At 39.9% G+C, this 18558-nt stretch overlaps 1 protein-coding gene and 1 pseudogene across 1 annotated transcript; one reads left to right on the top strand and one right to left on the bottom strand.

The window, feature by feature from the left end:
* Positions 1-252: 252 nt before the first annotated feature.
* On the bottom strand, positions 253-1452 carry LOC100479989 (annotated as a pseudogene).
* Positions 1453-8924: 7472 nt separating this feature from the next.
* TOMM7 (translocase of outer mitochondrial membrane 7) lies at positions 8925-16806 on the top strand. Its single transcript, XM_002921325.4, has 3 exons — positions 8925-9110; positions 12305-12353; positions 16589-16806. Exons 1-3 carry the CDS (start codon positions 9008-9010, stop codon positions 16602-16604), a joined length of 168 nt encoding a protein of 55 aa, XP_002921371.1. The 5' UTR covers positions 8925-9007; the 3' UTR covers positions 16605-16806.
* The last annotated feature ends 1752 nt before the right edge of the window (positions 16807-18558 follow it).

The raw sequence follows: 18558 nt of genomic DNA, 5'->3' as shown, positions 1-18558 counted from the left end.
TCTTAACATTTAGCAATCAACAGCTTGGGTACAAAAAAAAAATCTGCCTAAAAATCCTTTGTTGGAATGCTTTACACTTTCCACAGAACAGATACTAAAATAACCTGTTAGACAATTAGTCACAAATCCAGTCCTCGAGGTTTTTGCCCAGACACATGAGTATTGTCTGAAACCTGTCTTCTTTGCAGCGAGGCTGTGCCACCACTGTGCTAGGCTGACATCACAAGTCTGTTGTAACCGGCAGCTTCCCTGTCACTTCTCTGGCCCTCCTCTCCTGCTCAGCTTTGCTTCCTGGCAGTCATGAACCCCATTGCCATGGCCAGAGTTACTGCTGCCATGGGAACTGCCTGAGCTGCCTTGGTTCTGCGGTTTGACAAGGTATTGGCCTCCACCAGCACAGGGGCCAGAGCTTCTGCCTCTAAAATATCCTCCTTTCGTGGGTCCAAAATTTGAAGTTTGATTGTTGTCATTGCCAAAATCATTACAGCTCCCACTGCGTCCATAGCTGTGCTTCCATCATTACCAAATCCGTAATGGCCATCCCCAGTGCCACCGAATCCGCCACCACCTCGACTGCCGCGAAAGCCACCTCGCCCACTGAAGGGTCCTCTTACGACCGAAGTTAGCATTCCCACCAAAACCGTCTCCACAGCCACTACCAAACTTTCCACAACCACTTCAACTTCTTCGGTTGTTTGAAGCACTAGCTATCTCTTGCTTAAATAGGGCTTTTCTTACTTCACAGTTTTAACCATTTGTAGTATGGGATTTATTTATTTATTTTTTTTTTGTGAGAGAGAGAGAGAGAGCATGAGTGGGGAGAGGGAGGGGCAGAGGGAAACACAGAGAATCTTAAGCAGGCTCTACGCTCAGGGTGGAGGCTCCAGAGATCCTGAGATCATGACCTGAGCCAAAACCAAGAGTCAGATACTCAACTGACTGAGCCACCCAGGTATTTTTGAATGACAATCTTGTCTACAGAGTCGTGTTCATCAAATGTTACAAAAGCAAACCTCTCTTCTTGCCACTGCCTCGGTCAGTCATGATTTCAATCACTTCGATTTTCCCATACTGCTCAAAATAATCTCTTGGATGATGTTCTTCGGTGTCTTCTTTCATGCCACCAACAAAACTCTTTCTCATAGTTAAGTGAGCACCAGGTCTTTGAGAATTTTCTCTTGAGATAGCCCTCTTTGGTTCCGCAACTCTTCCATCCACCTTGCGTGGCCTCGCATTCATGGCTGCATCCACTTCCTCCATAGGGGCATCCGTGACAAACCCGAAGCCTCTGGAACACTTGGTGTTTGGGTCTCTCATTACCACACAGTCCATAAGTGTTCCTCATTGCTCAAAATGGCTCCTTGGACTCTCATCAGTTGTTTCAAAGCTCAAACCTTTGATGAAGAGCTTCTGCAGCTGTTCAGGCTCTTTGGGAGACTCTGACTTAGACATGATGGCAGTGGGAGGGGAGACTTCAACAATGCTCACTTGGCGGCATCCACAGACAGAAAGGAGTCATCCAACGAATGTATTTCAGGAATATCCTTAATACTTATTATTTTGACATATTTTAAGACTACAAAAAGTTTCAGAAATTGTGCAGAAAGTTCCTGTGTGCCAGGAATTCTCTCTTCACCCAGTTTCCCCAATGATAGCATTATATGTAACTGTAAATGATAGCTTTATACATAACTGTAAATTGACATTGGGACAATACTATTAATTCATATAAATACTTCACTTGTGTTTCTAAGAAATAGTTTCAAATATCTGAGATAGTGAGTGTATAGTATGAATCCTATTTATTTTTAAAAAGAAGGGAAGGATGTATATGTATTTATTTGCTTCCAAATATCTAGACTATCTCTTAAAGGATATATGTGAAATCAGACACATTGCATTGCATGCAGGAGGACCTGGGTAGTTAGCAGGGTGCCAAAGAGGTAGAGAGTATTTGAACTGTGTGTTCTTTGGTACCATTCCATCTATTTTTAAAAAGGAAATGAGAAATCTTTCAGAGTATTCATACAAAATAATCTTTAAGTTACATTTTTAAATGAAAAACACAAGGTAAATAATTGTGTAGCAGCTCTTTTACAAAAAAGAGGAGGGGAGGAGCTGTGTGTCTTTGCCTCCAAGTGCACAGATTTCTCTGGAAGGATATATATGAAACTGGTAACATTGGTTTGCCTCCAGGGATTAAAATGGGCAGACAGAAGTGGGAGGGAGACCTTTTGTACCTTGAAATTTGTACCTTTTAAATTTAGACTGTGTGAATTTATTTCCTTTGCAACAAAAAAAAGGAAATTGAAAAAAAATAAACCCTAAAAATAAATTGGTTTTACCTTATAATTTTTTTTTCTTCTAAAATACTTAGTGGCTTTTCAGTTACTCTCTGGCTAAAATCCAAATTTCTTAACTTGACATTTAGGTTCTTTTTATAACTTGGTCTCATTATTTCCTGCCTAGAGCTTTCTGTTTCACCTACTGTGTTTCATTTTCTCTCCTCATAATCATGTACTTTCTGGCATTTCTTTGTTCTTCTCTTCCTGCTCCCCAGCCATCAGAAATCAGCTCAGGCTCACTTCTGGAATGTTGTCCCCCAACAGTCCAGCCCTCTGGGATTTCTCTCTCTTCCAAATTCCCATAACAATGTTTTGTCTGCCCTATACATTTTGCTCTTAATCCATACTCTCTTGTCTTGTAAATGGTATGCATACTCCATCCCCAAATAAGATTACCAAGTCCTTGTGGACAGTGGCTAAGTATGTAAGTTTTCTAAAATTCCCTTTTCCTGGCAGAATCTTACACTAGGGTGATCCCAGTGATGCTTTTCTTTTCCCCCAATTCTGTGGGGTTTTTAAAAAAGATTTATGTATTTATTTTAGGGAGAGAGAGAGAGAGAGAGAGAATGCATGGAGTGGGGAGGCAGAGGGAGAGGGAGAGAGAGAATCTCAAGCAGATTCCACATTGAGCACGGAGCCTGTTGCAGGGGTTCGATCTCACGACCCCAACATTATGACCTGAGCTGAAATCAAGAGTTGGTGGCTTAATCGACTGAGCCACCCAGGTGCCCCAAATATTGATATTTTTTTAAATATAACATCTCTGGAAAACAAGATACATGATAAAAAATGATTTTTCTTTTTCATTTTGGCTCATATATTTGGCTGGGTTTTGGAAAACAGGCCCTATTTTCCTGGTAACCATGGTGAATTAATTAGCTTTTCTGATATGTTATCAGCTGGTTTTTGAGGTTCTCGTTTTGAGTAAGTGACAGAGTTGGATTCAAATCCTGGCAGGTCGAAACTCAGAGCTGCTTGACTTCTAGCCTACATTCTTTTCTTCATAGCAAGAGATGTTTGCTAACTTCCTTCCATTACAAAGCACTGTATTTAGATTTAGTGAAGACACAGTGTAAAACCTATTCCTCCAGGAGCTTACACGCTATCACATGTTGCATCAGTGTGTCCCTTGCCCATTTTACGGCTGCCTACGTAGCAGGTGCCACCAGATCTCAGGAGGCTCCTCATAGGTAGCCTTAGAGCTAGAGAGAAACTTCTGGAAAAGATCAATCTTTGAATCTGAAGCCAGTAAGAATGAGGAAGAAAACAATGAACAGCAATAGCTTATTTTTTTTTTTTACTAAATCTTCACTAGATACTATATTTCAGCCATCTTGTCTCTCATATTATCTTTGCAGTAACTGATTAGGGTGGGCACTCTCGTGACCCTCTTTTGCAGATGAGATAAGAAACACCACGACGGTGATCACACAACGGAGTGATAGAGCCAGGATTCAAATACAGAGCTTTGCCACTCGAGTCCTTTTGTTTTGTCTTGACTTGATGTTATTCTTTTTCAAAAATTAGTCACGCGGACAAGTAACATTAATATTCTTGCCTTACTTGAAGTAGATCATAAAATCTTTAAGTGGAAGGCTGTACCTTCTTTTCTTTTTTTTTTTAAAGATTTTATTTATTTATTCGACAGAGATAGAGACAGCCAGCGAGAGAGGGAACACAAGCAGGGGGAGTGGGAGAGGAAGAAGCAGGCTCATAGCGGAGGAGCCTGATGTGGGGCTCGATCCCATAACGCCGGGATCACGCCCTGAGCCGAAGGCAGACGCTTAACCGCTGTGCCACCCAGGCGCCCCTGTACCTTATTTTCTTGTTTCTCCACACATAATTATCCATAGCAGGGGTTACTACACACTGTACTCAATATGCCAGAAAAATATATGGAAAAATGCATAAAAAACAATTATGGCTTATAAATATGATGCGAATAAGACTTTGATATTCAGATTTGAAATTCAACAAATCAACTATGTACCGGGCAGTGTGAGGGGGGTATAAAGAGCATGAATATTAGAAGACTAGAAATGAGGTCTGTGAAATGCCTGGCACAGGGAGATACCCAATACATGGTACTTAATTAATACATTTATACTCTCTGATTTAATTTTTCTCACACGCAACCCTGTTAGGTAGTGCATTAGTCCGCCCAGGCGGCCATAACAGAACACCACAGACTGGGCGGCTTAAACAATGGAAATTTATTTTCTCACAGTTCTGGAGGCTCCACATCCCAGATCAAGGTGCCGACAGGCAAGGCCTTTCTCCTTGGCTTACCAATAGCTCCCTTCTCTCTATCCTCATGTGGCCTTTCCTCTCTGCTTGCACGTGGAGAGAAAGCTCTGGCATCTTTTCTCTTAGAAGAACACCAGCCCTATCAGACGAGGACCCCACACTTTAATTACCTCCTTAAAGGCCTTACCTCCACACCTCTTCACTAGGGTTGAGGCTTCAACATAAGCACTTGGGGGCATACAGTTCAGTCCATAATGATAGTTACTCTTCCCATTTTACTAATGTGGCGATAGATATTCAAAGAAATGGTCCTGTTCTTCCAGGAAGCCTGGCTGTGCTGTCAGATATTTTTTGATGACCCATATTTCCATAGGTTTCTCCCTCCTTGCAACCAAAAAAATCCTCAACCATCTCATCCTTTCTGGGGGTTTTTTGTTTGTTTGTTTTTTCTCCCCTAAGAAAGGAGTCAGTAGCATCTTTTCATGGGAAGGTGCTGTTGAAACCCTGAAAATTTTACCCCCTTCTTTTCTTTTCTTTTTTTTTTTTTAAAGATTTTATTTATTTATTTGACAGAGATAGAGACAGCCAGCGAGAGAGGGAACACAAGCAGAGGGAGTGAGAGAGGAAGAAGCAGGCTTCTAGCGGAGGAGCCTGATGTGGGGCTTGATCCCACAACACCAGGATCACGCCCCGAGCCGAAGGCAGACGCTCAACCGCTGTGCCACCCAGGTGCCCCTACCCCCTTATTTTTTTACCTTTATGCCTTCACCTCTCTTCTGTTATTTTATAATTAGCTGAGGCCACAGGGGTTACAATGTAATTGATTCGTTCCACTTTCCTCTACGTCACAGAACAGGAGCCACGATATGGCCAGGCTTACCAACTTTGAAACAAAGCTGGGAAGGGAAGGTTGTTCAGCATACAACAAACTCTAGGTGGCATTAGCTTGTTTCCCTCTCCCCAGAAATCATGTTATTCTCAATCTGAGGACTATGATGTCGTTATAATTCAATATTCTCTACTTCATGGCTTCTGCCTCCTCATGCCTTCTACTGCTTCATGCCACCTATTCTCTCTGTCTTACCAGCTTCTGTCAAATTGATATTTCTTTCCGTCTTGAATTCAAATCTCACTTAGGGAGGATCTGATCTGGTTCAGCCAGTCAGCATTCCTTTAAGTTACTGGTCATCCCTTTAGGTTTTGGTCTAATCATATGTGTTGCTCCAGTACAATGGAAAGAGTTCTTTTATCTATCACAGCTTAAGGAACGTACTCTTTGCGAACATACAATGGCTTTTTCTTCTAATATTGTGTTTATGTCTCTTCTATAAGGCAGTCTAGTGTTGTGGTTGACATTCAAGTTCTGGATTAAGAGTGTCTGGATTTATACCCTACTTCTGCTTACCAGCCATCTGAACTTGAGGAAATTTACTTCACTTCCCTCTGCCTCAATTTCCTCATCTATAAAATGAGAATGAAAATACAGCCTCATACAGCTGTGAGGATTCAATGAGTTAAGGCATATGAATACTTAGCACAGTGCATGCATATAGTAAGTGCCTGCTAAGTATTAGTTATTTTTTTTAAGTAGGTACCACACCCAGCGTGAGCCCAACATGGGACTTGAACTCATGACCCTGAGATTGAAACCTGAGCTGATATCGAAAATCAGATGCTTAACCAACTGAGCTACCCAGGTGCCCAAGTTACCATTTCTAATTGAGTATTCTTGCTCACTAGGAAGGAGAATGTGAGTTCTTTTGCTAGGGATATCTCTAATTGTAAATTTACAAATAAGCATTTTAGATACACGCTCTGTGGCTGATTAAGCAGCGTGATTACCTAAGGCTGTTAGTTCCTGATGAAATTCATTCACCAGTTCTACAAGTGTTTATAAATACAGTCATTGGGGATGTAAGATTAATGAGACAGAGTCTCTAGCTATGATCTACTTGGGGAGATAGGCATTTAAATAATAAAAAATCAACTCAAAAGTGGCAACACAGAAAAACAGAGTGTTCGACTTGCCCTAGACAGGAGCAGGAGTAAGTCAAAGGAAATTACTCTTGGAGGAGATACTTGACTGGCTCTTAAAAAAGAAAAGGTTGTGGGAAAGCATGTCTGGCAGAGGTAACAGCAGAGATGAGAGAGAATATGATACTTTCAAGGACCATGGAGGTTGTGGCATGGATCTTTAATCTTTTGTCCTAAAGGCAATGGGGAGTCCTTGGGGGGTTTTATTTTGTTTTAAAATCTACCTTTATTTTTTCTTTTTTTTTTTTTTAAAGATTTTTTTATTTATTTATAAGACAGAGATAGAGACAGCCAGCGAGAGAGGGAACACAAGCAGGGGGAGTGGGAGAGGAAGAAGCAGGCTCATAGCAGAGGCCTGACGTGGGGCTCGATCCCATAACGCCAGGATCATGCCCTGAGCTGAAGGCAGACGCTTAACCGCTCTGCCACCCAGGCGCCCCTATTTTTTCTTTTGATAAAGGTTGCATATGCATATTATGAAAAGCAATTAACACACTACAGATATATACATGGAAACTGAAGATTTCCAGTAATTCCTTCCCTTGTTCCCTGAAATAACTATTACTGCAAAGAGTTTGGAGTATATTTCTCTGTTTTTCTTTCTCTCTATCCATATAGTAACAAATAGAGGGTGATTATTACTATAACAGGAGAGGAATCTCTTATGAGTGCTTTTTATATGTCTTTTAATGATTTAGTACTGAAGTTTTGCAGCAGGATATTAAGTTTGGAGGGAAAACTGGAGAGGCCAAGTCTGAAGAAAGGGAGTCAATCTCTACCTCCAGAGATAAAGTTGAATTTCTGTACCTGTAAACACTCATCAAGGCCAGCTAAGTTCCATGCTCTCTATGAATTTTTTTCTGACCATCTCAGCTCACAATGCTAGCTCTCCCCTCCTAAAATTCATCTGTCTTCCCATCATGTTGTGTATAACTTTATTATGGAACTTAGCACATTCACATGGCACTGGAATCATCTATTTACTCTTGTCTGTTCCACTCAAATATGAAATTCTTAAGGGGGATGCCTTTAAACACAATCTTATATCTCTAGTTCCTAGCATACAGTAAGGCTCAATGTATGTTTGATGAAGGCATATGACTTCGGTTTTGTTAAGCTCAACTGACAGAAATATATCTTTACTACTTATGTATCAGGCATTTGGATAAAAATATTAGAAAGTTTCCTTGTGTATGTGTGTACGTGTGTGTATGTATATATATATAGTAGTTCTCATTTTACACATACAGCAGTCACAGGTTATTATCATGAAGATGAGCCAAGCACAGGAATAGCCATAAAGCCAGGGGAAATTTTCAGGTGCCACTGGGCACATTCTGAGTTTGACAGAAAATGATACAATGTATCTTGGGGATAATCCAGGAAAACCTCAGGGACAAGGCCTTAAAAATCTCTTACAGCTTTAGAAATCGATAAGTCCTAGCTAGGTCAAAAGCTCAAATAACAACAGTGATCAGGCAGTTACTGAATCAAAAGTTGGCAATGCTGGCTACACATTAGAATCACCTGGAAAACTTCAATGGCAATCCAATGGCCAGATCCTACCCCTAAGCAATCAGAATTGCCAGGAGTATGTCTTTAAATCTCCTCAGGTGAATTTTATGGGAAGCCGCGGGTGAGAACCACTGCAATTCTAAACCAATGAGGACAAGATGGGTGAATAGGTGTGTCATTTCCCAATTACTCCCGCTGATTGTTGCAATGATCTGCCAGCTTCTTGTAAAAGTGTAAAAGTGCAGATTTCCATGTGTAATTTCCCAAACTTTAAAATGTTGGCAAATAATTTATAATGTTAAAACAAAACAAATAAAAAAAACCAAACACCGCGGGAGTCAAAGAAAACATGGACAGGGTCCAGTTCAGCCTTCGCTTGAAGAAACTGACACTGTGAGAGGTTAAGTGACTTGTCCAAGATTACACAGCAAGTCAGCTAAGAGGACTAAAACACACTCCTTTTGAATTTAATGTTCCTCGTATGTCAGGCAAGGAACACCTGGAGGTGCACTTTAAAAAATGGGTAAGACTCTGGGAGGAAAAAGGGCGTTTCAGGCTGAAGGAAGCTGAAGGGCACTACCCTCACAATCCCGCAATCATCAAAAACACGTGATTCCTAAAACGTAGGGAATGTAAAGATGAGACACTGAGCTGGGAAAACCAGAAACGCACGCGCCGTCCGCAGGTGGCGCCGTAGAGGGGAGAGGCAGGTCCGGACGGGAGGTGAATTACGACCTCTGCTGGCGAGGCTCACGACTCCTGCCGTAAATGCCGTGCTCGGCGCAAGCGCATCTCCTTTCTTTCGCGGATTCCCTACGCTGCTGGTGGTTATTCAGAGTCTTCGCTGCGCCGCCCCGGCCGTCGCCATGGTGAAGCTGAGCAAGGAGGCCAAGCAGAGGCTGCAGCAGCTTTTTAAGGGCGGCCAGTTTGCTATCCGCTGGGGCTTTATTCCTCTCGTGATTTACCTGGGTCAGTAGGAGAAGAACCTGGGAGGAGCCGGGAGGAAGGGTGTGCGGAGGCCTTGTCTCCATTTTTGGCTTTCTAGGGCGGAAGAGCAAGACCCGACCACGCCGTGCACGTCCTTAGATGTTGTGTAGTTAGTGGGGTCGGTCTAAACTGAGTTCGCCTTCGTCTGTTCTTTATTGTTTTTTATGGTCTTTAACAAGTCACGTAATCCCTCCCATTCTGTTTTTCCATTTGCAAAATGGAGGTGACCTACTTTTGAGGATTTTGGGGAGAGTTAGACGACCTCATGTATTTGAAAGCGACTCATTCACTCTGTCATTAGGTGGGTTTTCGTGGCATTTTCCTCACCTCTTCAGGTGGTTCTAAGTGGAAAGAGGCCTGTAGACCTCGTGGGTATGCCATTGCCTTGAAGTATGATTATGACATTAGTTGTTAGATTTCTCTGCTTCTCGGCTGTACAATGAAGGGTTTCGATGATTTTTGTTATAGATCCCATTTTATAGGTGAGGAAATCGAGTCATAGAGAAATTTTGTTCTTGCTGAAGACCCCACTGTTAAGTGGGGACCTTTGAACTCAAGTAATGGAACATAAGGGCACTTACTCTGAAGCATGATGCCATGCCCTACCACAAAGGTTTGTAAGTGCTCAGGCAAATATTTTCACCTAAGGCTGCACATTGGGACTTGATCCTATTTCTAACCTAGAGTAGTTTTTCCTTTTTAATTTTTTTTAAGTATAGTTGACGCAATGTTAGTTTCAGGTGTACAGTGGAAAGGAAAAAGCCCCAGCTCTGTCAGTTGGGCATAAAGTTTGAAATTTTCTAAAACTAAATTGCACACTTTTAAAACACTTTGATTTTTAACAAGGTGCTGCTTCCTATTTATTTTAGGTGTCATGCATTGTTCAAGATAAAGTACAGTCACTCTTAGTCTTGACAGAGCCTTTGATTATGCTGGATGTTTTCCAGGTCGCTGTGGCTCAGATTTCCCCATGAAATGCAAGCCAACTGGTAATCTGGGGATACTTCAGTATCAGGACTTAAAAAGATCTTTTTCCTATCTATTTCAAATGCTTTTTTTTTTTTTTAAACATTGTTCGCCTAGATTTTAGCAACTTTGTGTAGGAGTCCAGGGTTAGCACACATTAATTATGATAGCCTGTTCTTAGAGGCTGTGTTCCCCCTTCTCCCCTCCACAAGCTTTCATGTAATCGTAGAAGGGCCCAGTTTAGCTAGTCAAACACTAGGTCTAGCTCTCCTTTTAGCCAAGAAAGATATGGGGACTTTGATCCTTCCCCTTCTTTGTGCCTCCTTTTTCCGTTGTTGTGTGTATGGGTTTCCCATACACACAACAAAAAGGGGAGGTCCTTTTTTAGCCTACTCTTGCCTTCTTGGTCCCTCTGGTTTCTTTGCTGCTCTATAATTCTTTACATCTACATTATCCTCCCTCTCCCTTTTTTGTGATTCTTTTTCTACAGGCAGAAAGGTGTAGCTAGTTACTACATTCTGTGTATCAGGGCTCTGGTTTGAAGAGAATTTTTTTCCCCCACCCGAGAGTTTATTTTTCTTTTTGTGTACACTGTATTCTCTTTCTTAGGACTACCATTATGGTGATTTTCACCCTAGCTTCTAGCTCGGAAGTAACGTTAGAGCTATCTTTTTAGTACTTCCTTGTTAAACATTGTCTTTTTCTTTTCACGTCATAGAAATTTAATTTTGTGTCTAATCTAGTTCCCAGGTAGTTTCTTTTTCTTCTCCACCTTAGCTCTCACAAAAACCTACAACTGGATTGAATTTCTTGTGTAATTTAGGTTTATACATAACTTTTAGGGCTTCAGGGAGTACGTGGAAATACAGTGCTATAAAGTAGAACAGATGGTGACATGATAAATAGTGTGTTTGGACATTGACCAACACAAGATTTTAATGAATCACCTCTTGGAAGACCATTTTCCGTGGTGTCTTGAATTTCTTTGAATCTTTTGAGCAGAGGTCCTGACCACTCTTTGTTCCATATTATCTTTTTAAGGATGTTTGTGGAGTGAACAGCCTTGGAAGATAGTATTTCCTTTTAGAGCAAAGGGTAGACAGTGCTCACTGCCCATTACAAAAAACTGGTTCTCTTAACTCAGGGTTCTTCTAAAAATGATGACATTCTGACTGTTGTTACTGCTGGGAGTAATAAACTCTCCTTTGTTTCTGACTCAGGATCTTGTATCTTCTACCAGCATCTGTGAAACTGGCAGCCTACTTTGTTGTCTGAAAATGGAGTAAAATTTCATACCCCCACAGTTCCTTAGGAGGATCGGTAGGGGAAGAAAGGGTTAAAGAAAAGGGGGGTAATCAGAGGGGGGAATGAAACATGAGAGACTATGGACTGTGAGAGGCAAACTTGAGGACTTCAGAGGGGAGGGGGTGGGGGAAGGGGATAGCCTGGTGATGGGTAGTAGGGAGGGCACGTATTGCATGGTGCACTGGGTGTTATACGCAACTAAGGAAGCATCAAACTTTACATCGGAATCTGGGGATGTACTGTATGGTGATTAACACAATATAATAAAATAAAATTAAAAAAAAAAAAATTTCATACCCCCACAGTTCTTGATGCTAACTAATTTTAATCAGCAAATTATCATATATGTTATCCAATTAGTTAATAAATGTATTTTAAATGGTAAAAGGCTTATTTAGTCATACTTGTAATAAAAGTGTTGACTTAATTAGGTTGTTAAACAATAACTTGGTTTTTTTCACCTTTTTCTTCCGATCTTTCAGTGCTTTATAAAAAGAGGTTTGTAGGGGATAAAATAAGATATCCTCAATTGTTTTTTTAAAAATGTAGTTTTAAAAAAAATCTTTTTGCTCTTTGTAGTCTTTTAGCCAGTATCATTTAGTAGTTGTGTCATCTTTTTTTCTGGGTGATGACTGAGTGAAAGTGCATGCTTAGGGCTGTGGTGCTAATTGTGTATATAATAACAATCAGGTTATTTGTCCTCCCTACTGATTAGTCCTGGGCATAATCTCATACTCTAGTTAAAATTCAAGACTGTTCTGTAGCACACACAGGTACATTTAAATGGTGCTAGTAGATCATTCAAGCTACCCTAGGTTGATTTGGAAAGTCTTGATGATAAATGTTTTATCTGTTATGGTTTTAATTACTATTTATTCTCTTTCTCCTCCTCCTTCTTCCCCTAGGATTCAAGAGGGGTGCAGATCCTGGAATGCCTGAACCAACTGTTTTGAGGTACTGTTCTTAACAAATAAACATTTCAGGGCAAATGTTCATCTCTTAGTGCTGAATCACTGGGAAGCAAAAGAGTCGTAGTGGTAGGCATTGTAATGGAGTTGTACTAGTCAGTATGATTTTGGGCTGTTGGGAAACTGCAGTAGTTTGCAGACCAGTCTAGCTTGTGTTATCAGGTAATTACTTTCTCTCCGCTTCCTATTTGCGTTTACTGTACCATGTTATAACCATAATGAAACATTTACAACATTTACAAGAAAAACAACAAGTTTATCATCCTACCACTTTGAAAGGTGGATGAACTCTTTTTAATTACTCATATTTCTGTTTTGTCTTCAGATAAATATAGCCTTTTAGATCATTTTGACAAGAATATGTAGAATTTTGTTTTCTTCACCTAAAATTACAGTTGATATCCCATATATTTTTAACTTGTTGATCACTTAAGTTTTTCAGTAGTTTTTACATAACAGTATAGTGAACATTTTTAGATAGATTTTATAGGTTTTGGTTTATTTCCTTATGACATATTCTCATGGGAGTAATAAGTCAAGTGTATGAACATTTATGACCCTGAAAATGCGTTGTCAGATTTCTTTCTCAGAAACAGCCTTGCCATTGTTAGATAAGCACTTGTGAAAACCTCATACACACACCCACTTACACACTATACATACTCATGTAACTCACAAGTGTATGTATGTATGTATACTTGTGAAAGCTGTATGTGTGCATATACATATATATATAGAGGCAGAATCTGAACAGGCAGGTTTGCTTTTTAGGAAGGACTGATATTTGTGGCACGATGATGACCAGGACCTGCACAAGTGCTATGCGATTTCGTCTTGGTCCTCTGTCTTCCAGACCTTTCTTGTGAATTGCCCTAATAGACTTTGCACTGGCTATTCTAGGTTTTCTGTTTCTTCAAACTCCTACTCTAAGCCACTTTTTTTCTAGACTGGGCAGAAAGTAATAGTAATATCTATAGCAGTTACCTACAATGGGTTAGCCCGTTTTAGGTGCTTTATATACAGTATCTTTAGTTTGTCACTTATGTACTTCAGAGCAAGTTACGAAGTTGGTAGGATGGTGGGGTATGTCTGTTTCCAAAGCCTATGCTCTTTCCACTGGGTCATGTGGGCTCCCCCAGATAATCTTACCTCTTTTCTTAGCGTGGTGCCATCTGATATGAATTTCCTTCACCCCCTCTGCCTTACAGGCCTCTCCTTTCTCAGAGGAAGGGGTTTTCTTCTCATAAGTTTCCACTGTATGTGCCCTCAGTTTGTCCATTTCTAAACTTTATTTTTAAGTAGTATCTACACCCAGTCTGGGGCTCGAGCTTACAACCTGGAGATCAAGAGTCTCACGCTCTACTGACTGAGCCAGCCAGGTGCCCTTCAGTTTGTCCATTTCTGAAGTCACTCTCTTTTTCCCTGATAAAGTTCTTCAGTAAATGGTCTTCACTCACTGCTTCTTTCTTCATTTTCCTCTCCCTTTAAGCATTTATGGTTTGGCTTCTTAAAACTGCTTTCAGAGATCTCTAGTAAGTTCCTTTTTTCTTAGCCTCTCCCTTTTGAACTGTAAAATGATTACTTGAGGTAATGTATCTGCTATTTACTACCTGGTTGACCTCAGAGCACTTATTTTCATAGGGAAATCTTCAAAAAACATCAGAGAAGGTACTACCTGGTCAAGCAGTGTGAACATTTTCCAAGTACTGCAGATTATCATCAAATACCTTTTCCCAAAAGGCCATTAGCCTTTCTAGAGTGAAGTTTCCTCTTTTATAAGTTGGGTATTATGTCTACTTCATAAAGTTTTCATGAGGATTGAGTAAGAATATTGTATATAAAGTATAATGAGTACATGGCAAGTAATATGTAATAAACTGTTAATAGTGATTTTAGTCTTTTCTGTGTCATCTTCTTTACCTCACTTCTTTCTCTTGTGAGAACTCGCTCCAGCTACAAGATGCTGCATGCTAATCCCAGAATAAACTATATTTTCCTACCTTTGTCCCAGTGCTTGTGTTCCCTTAGCTTGGAATGTTCTTTCCCTTGTTTCCACTTGATGAAAACCTATGTCTAGAAAAGCCCAATCTCAAATGTCATCCCTTCCTTAAATCTTTTCCCCCTTCTAGCTGAAACCTCTCCAGTGTTTGTGTTCCCATAATACTCGTTTGTGTGCGTCGTTCTCTGCTTTATGTTATGCTTATTGCTTATTTACATTACGTTATATCCCGTAATCACCTAAGTAGCTGCCAACAGGAGTTGAATTAATTAAATGACTCTGACCTCTTGGTGGTTTTTTGGACAGGAATTAATACAGCATTGCACCTTGTGGTAGGACTTTTAGACTGGATCTGTGAGCTGGGAAATAGCATTTTTTGTGCCCCAGGTGACCCAGGCTCCAGAGGTGGGAATAGAATGTGCCCTTCTATTGTACTTCTTTTTGGCTTCAGTTATCCCACCAGGAGTTGATGCTTCAAAGTTGCAGTCTGGATGGAGCAGCCACCTCCTGCTTTTTAATTTCTTCACCATATGTCTTCTTAGTGCTGCCCTCCTCTCTGGTGCTCTTTAAATTCTTTTCTATCATTAGGGGCATCTTCTGGTTTCCTTCCAGGGGTGTTTGCAATTTAGGGAAGAATCGATTGAGTGCCTGGCAAGGGTTATTCAGTTCTAGAATTTCATATACCATGCTGCTTGTGCTTTGGAGGCTGACTGGAGAGGCCTTCCTGGGTTGCCTGTACTGGAGCCTGAAAGGGAGAGAATGATACCTGCTAGGATTTTTATTAGTGTGAGTGTTTTGTTAATATAAAATTTATTGTTCATTAATGTCCAGTTTATTGTTTATATGTAAATTTACTTATATAATACTTATCTAAATATAGTTTGTGATTTACTGGTCTGCTTCCCTTGCTAAGTTGTTGGGTTTCTGGGGATTAGGACCATATTGGTCTTAGTGTCCTCTTTCACCCAGATAGTGCATTATCTGTGGTCAGCAAATGTTGATATGAATCCATATACAAAATGCAGTACTTTAATGAACATGGGGCAGTAATTAGTAAAACATTATTTAGGCAAAATATATGAACACTGAGGTTAACTAAGAGAAAACTTGTTCACATAGTCTGTGTAAGGCCAAGGAAGATCTTCTTTTGTCTTTATTTTGGATGCTCATTACCCCTGAGAAGGAGACCTTAACAGATGAATAGTTAATTTTTATATCTTAACTGTATGCAAAAATACTTGGCATTTAATGGGAGATTTTAATACACTTTTGAAAATTGGAAATAGATGGATGCTGGGCTTTTTCCCAGGCGAAGGCAAATACTTAAAAAAAAATTCATAGAATGTTCAAGTTACCATTTTGTAATGCAGTTTTAGTTTATGTGACATATTACTAGAAACCACATTTTTAATCAGCAAGACTTAGAAATAAAATACCTCTTGTCTTCCTCCAGAATCCTGTTGCTTAGTAAGAAAATAGTTTAGGAATTTGGGCTAGTTAGTGGCTAGAATCTTTGAGGTAAGAGTTGAGGCTGAAATGAAGACTAATAATAGCTCCTGGGACGTGTGTGTTGTAATTGTTAAGAGCACCTGGGTCAGGGGCACCTGGGTGTCTCAGTTCAGCGTCTGACTCTTGATCTCATCTCACCCCTTCATTTCAGGGTTATGAGTTCAAGCCCCACATTGGGCTCAACACCGTGGCATGGACCGTACTTTAAAAAAAAAAAAAATGCACCTTTGTTACATCACTCTGCCACTTAAGATGGATAACCATCTCAAAGCCTTGGTTTCTATGTATTTACAATAAAGGTCATAATTGGGAGTTGGGAACTTTCTACATGGTACTGACCCATAGAAAGCATTCAGTAAATGTTATTTTCAGTTTTACTGATGTGGTGTCTAATAATGATATAGTTTTACGTTGTGGGTTCGTCAGTCCTTCGTGTTAATGAAAATCATTAATCATTTATCTTTTGACAGACCTCAGCTTGTATTTTCCTTTTTGTTTATATAGCTAACCACACTCAAAAGTAACAAACCTGTATTTCCTTAAATACATATCTCTTGATTTTTTTGCTCAATGAGATTGATCCTTGTCTTACAGTATCTCTGAATTTGATGAGTAAACACAAACATAAATGTATAAAATCTTCTCGTTCTTAAACTGTGTTTAAGTTTTTACTTTGGGGTTTAATTTATTTCTCCTCTTCACAAATATTTTAGCTTACTTTGGGGATAAAGGTCATCTGGATTTGGAAGCAATCAATGGACAGGAACAACATGGAAGGTGTGCGCTCTGGCTTGGATAAGAGATGGGACGTCGTTCAGACATTCACCAGTTGAATGGCACAGGGCTCTTCTCAGATGAGTCTGGCAGAGTGGAACCTCTACTGACTTATTTATCATAGATTGTATCAAAATAAATGTTTTTAACAATGTTATGTCTTGAGTCCTTTTTGAATCAAACATAATGGGCTACTGGGTAAAAATTTAGCCTTTTGTACTTACAATGAATCTATATATGTGCCTAGATGCTACTTTAAGAAATAGAACTTTCAAGTTAATTCCTGGCCATTCACTTAACAAGTGGATTCTACTTTTGCGTTGAATTAATAACTCCCTCTGGGACTTTCTAAGGTAGTAAAAGTAGAGACAGTTTTCAGTTTGTGGTGAACTGGCCCTTTCTGCGTGTCATTGGAGTAAAGTTGTCACTGAAAGAAACAGGTTCTGTGGCTCTGTTGGTAGTGGATGGGGATGGCTTTGGGGAGTTGTGTGTCTGATTTATCTGTCAGTTAAATGAGTCTAAGATTTCTCTCACTGGTGTTTGGAATCTAGAGCTGTCTGGGCAAGAGCCCACGGATAGTTAACATAGAATAGTAGCACTTTCTACTAAAGCAGTTAATGGGAATTCGTTTTCAGTACCAGATCCTGGTTTCCTGGGACCTATACCTATACCTATTTGAATCCTGTTTCAATTTAGCTTTTTCCATAAATCTAACAAAATAGCTCTATTTACTTAGTTTTGGGGATTGTAATTAATGGAGGAAAGTAGGCCTGAAATAAGATATGATACCATTTAGGAGGAGCCCATTGGCTTGAACATTTTAAACATCCAGTGTTTTAAGTAGACAATGATCATGAATGTAATCTCAGGTGACTAGAGCTGTCATTCCCAGAAAATTCTTCCTTATTTCTGATGTAAAACCCTCTTAACTAAGCCTATTTCCTCAAGTTTTGCTAACTTTACCATGGAAATGTAGGAGACTGTTATGGAGGCTCATTGCATAAGGGGATTTTAAAGTGAAATTCTTGAAAGCTAACTGCAGGAAAGTCATTTTTGGCAGGCACTTAATGTAATTGCTTCAACATCTCTATGAATCTAGGCACGTGATGATTTTGCTAAAAACTTACTAGTTTTTAAATCCCATAGAATTGCTTAAGAATGTGCCCCCCTGGCCCTGGCTAAATTCTAGTGTTCATGAACTCCTGTTTAGTTAGAATTGTGGTGCACATTAACTCCCCTTTCTTGCTCAGGATTTTCAGAAATTGAGATTGAGAAAGTAAAACTATGTCAGGTGTCCATTTTGATAAAATACTAACATGGATAGCAAACATAACTGGTTTTGTGTTCATTGAGGGTTAACTTGTAGCTGTCTTTAAAAACCCAGCAGATTTTAAAGTGAGAAATCCAGAGTTAAGTAGGGAGGGACTAGTTCCTTGATCTTCTATCTGGGGAAGCGAAGGAACAGAGTTTAAGCACTTGTTCAAAGCACAGGTAAGATCTAAGACCACTACACACTTGAATGTGTGTGTGTATCTTAAAGTTTGTGAGATGTTTACAACTAAGCTAACATTTTATAGAATTTTCATTTTTAGGGCAGTGCAATCCAACAAGCATTGGTCTCTTCTCTGCAAGACACTGGAGAGTCCCTAAAATTCAGATTATTTCTCACCGTGATTTGCTTAGGCAAAAACACTGGGCTGATAGGATCTGGTTTGAGTCCTCGCCCTGCCACTTAGTTCCTAGCCCTTGGTGAAGTCACCTAATCTTGAGGCTTCAGTTTCTTCCATAAAATAGGAATAACAGTATTTGCCCCAAGATGTTATTTCCTAAATTGGTGGTTCTTATAGCTGTTCCCAGACTAGCATCACCTAGAAATTTGTTGTAAGTGTACATTTTCAGGTCTGGAAAC

This window comes from Ailuropoda melanoleuca, chromosome 1, assembly GCF_002007445.2.
Source record: "Ailuropoda melanoleuca isolate Jingjing chromosome 1, ASM200744v2, whole genome shotgun sequence".
Taxonomy (NCBI): domain Eukaryota; kingdom Metazoa; phylum Chordata; class Mammalia; order Carnivora; family Ursidae; genus Ailuropoda; species Ailuropoda melanoleuca.
The sequence above is the reverse complement of the archived record's forward strand: the minus strand, read 5'-3'. Positions and strand labels throughout refer to the sequence as shown.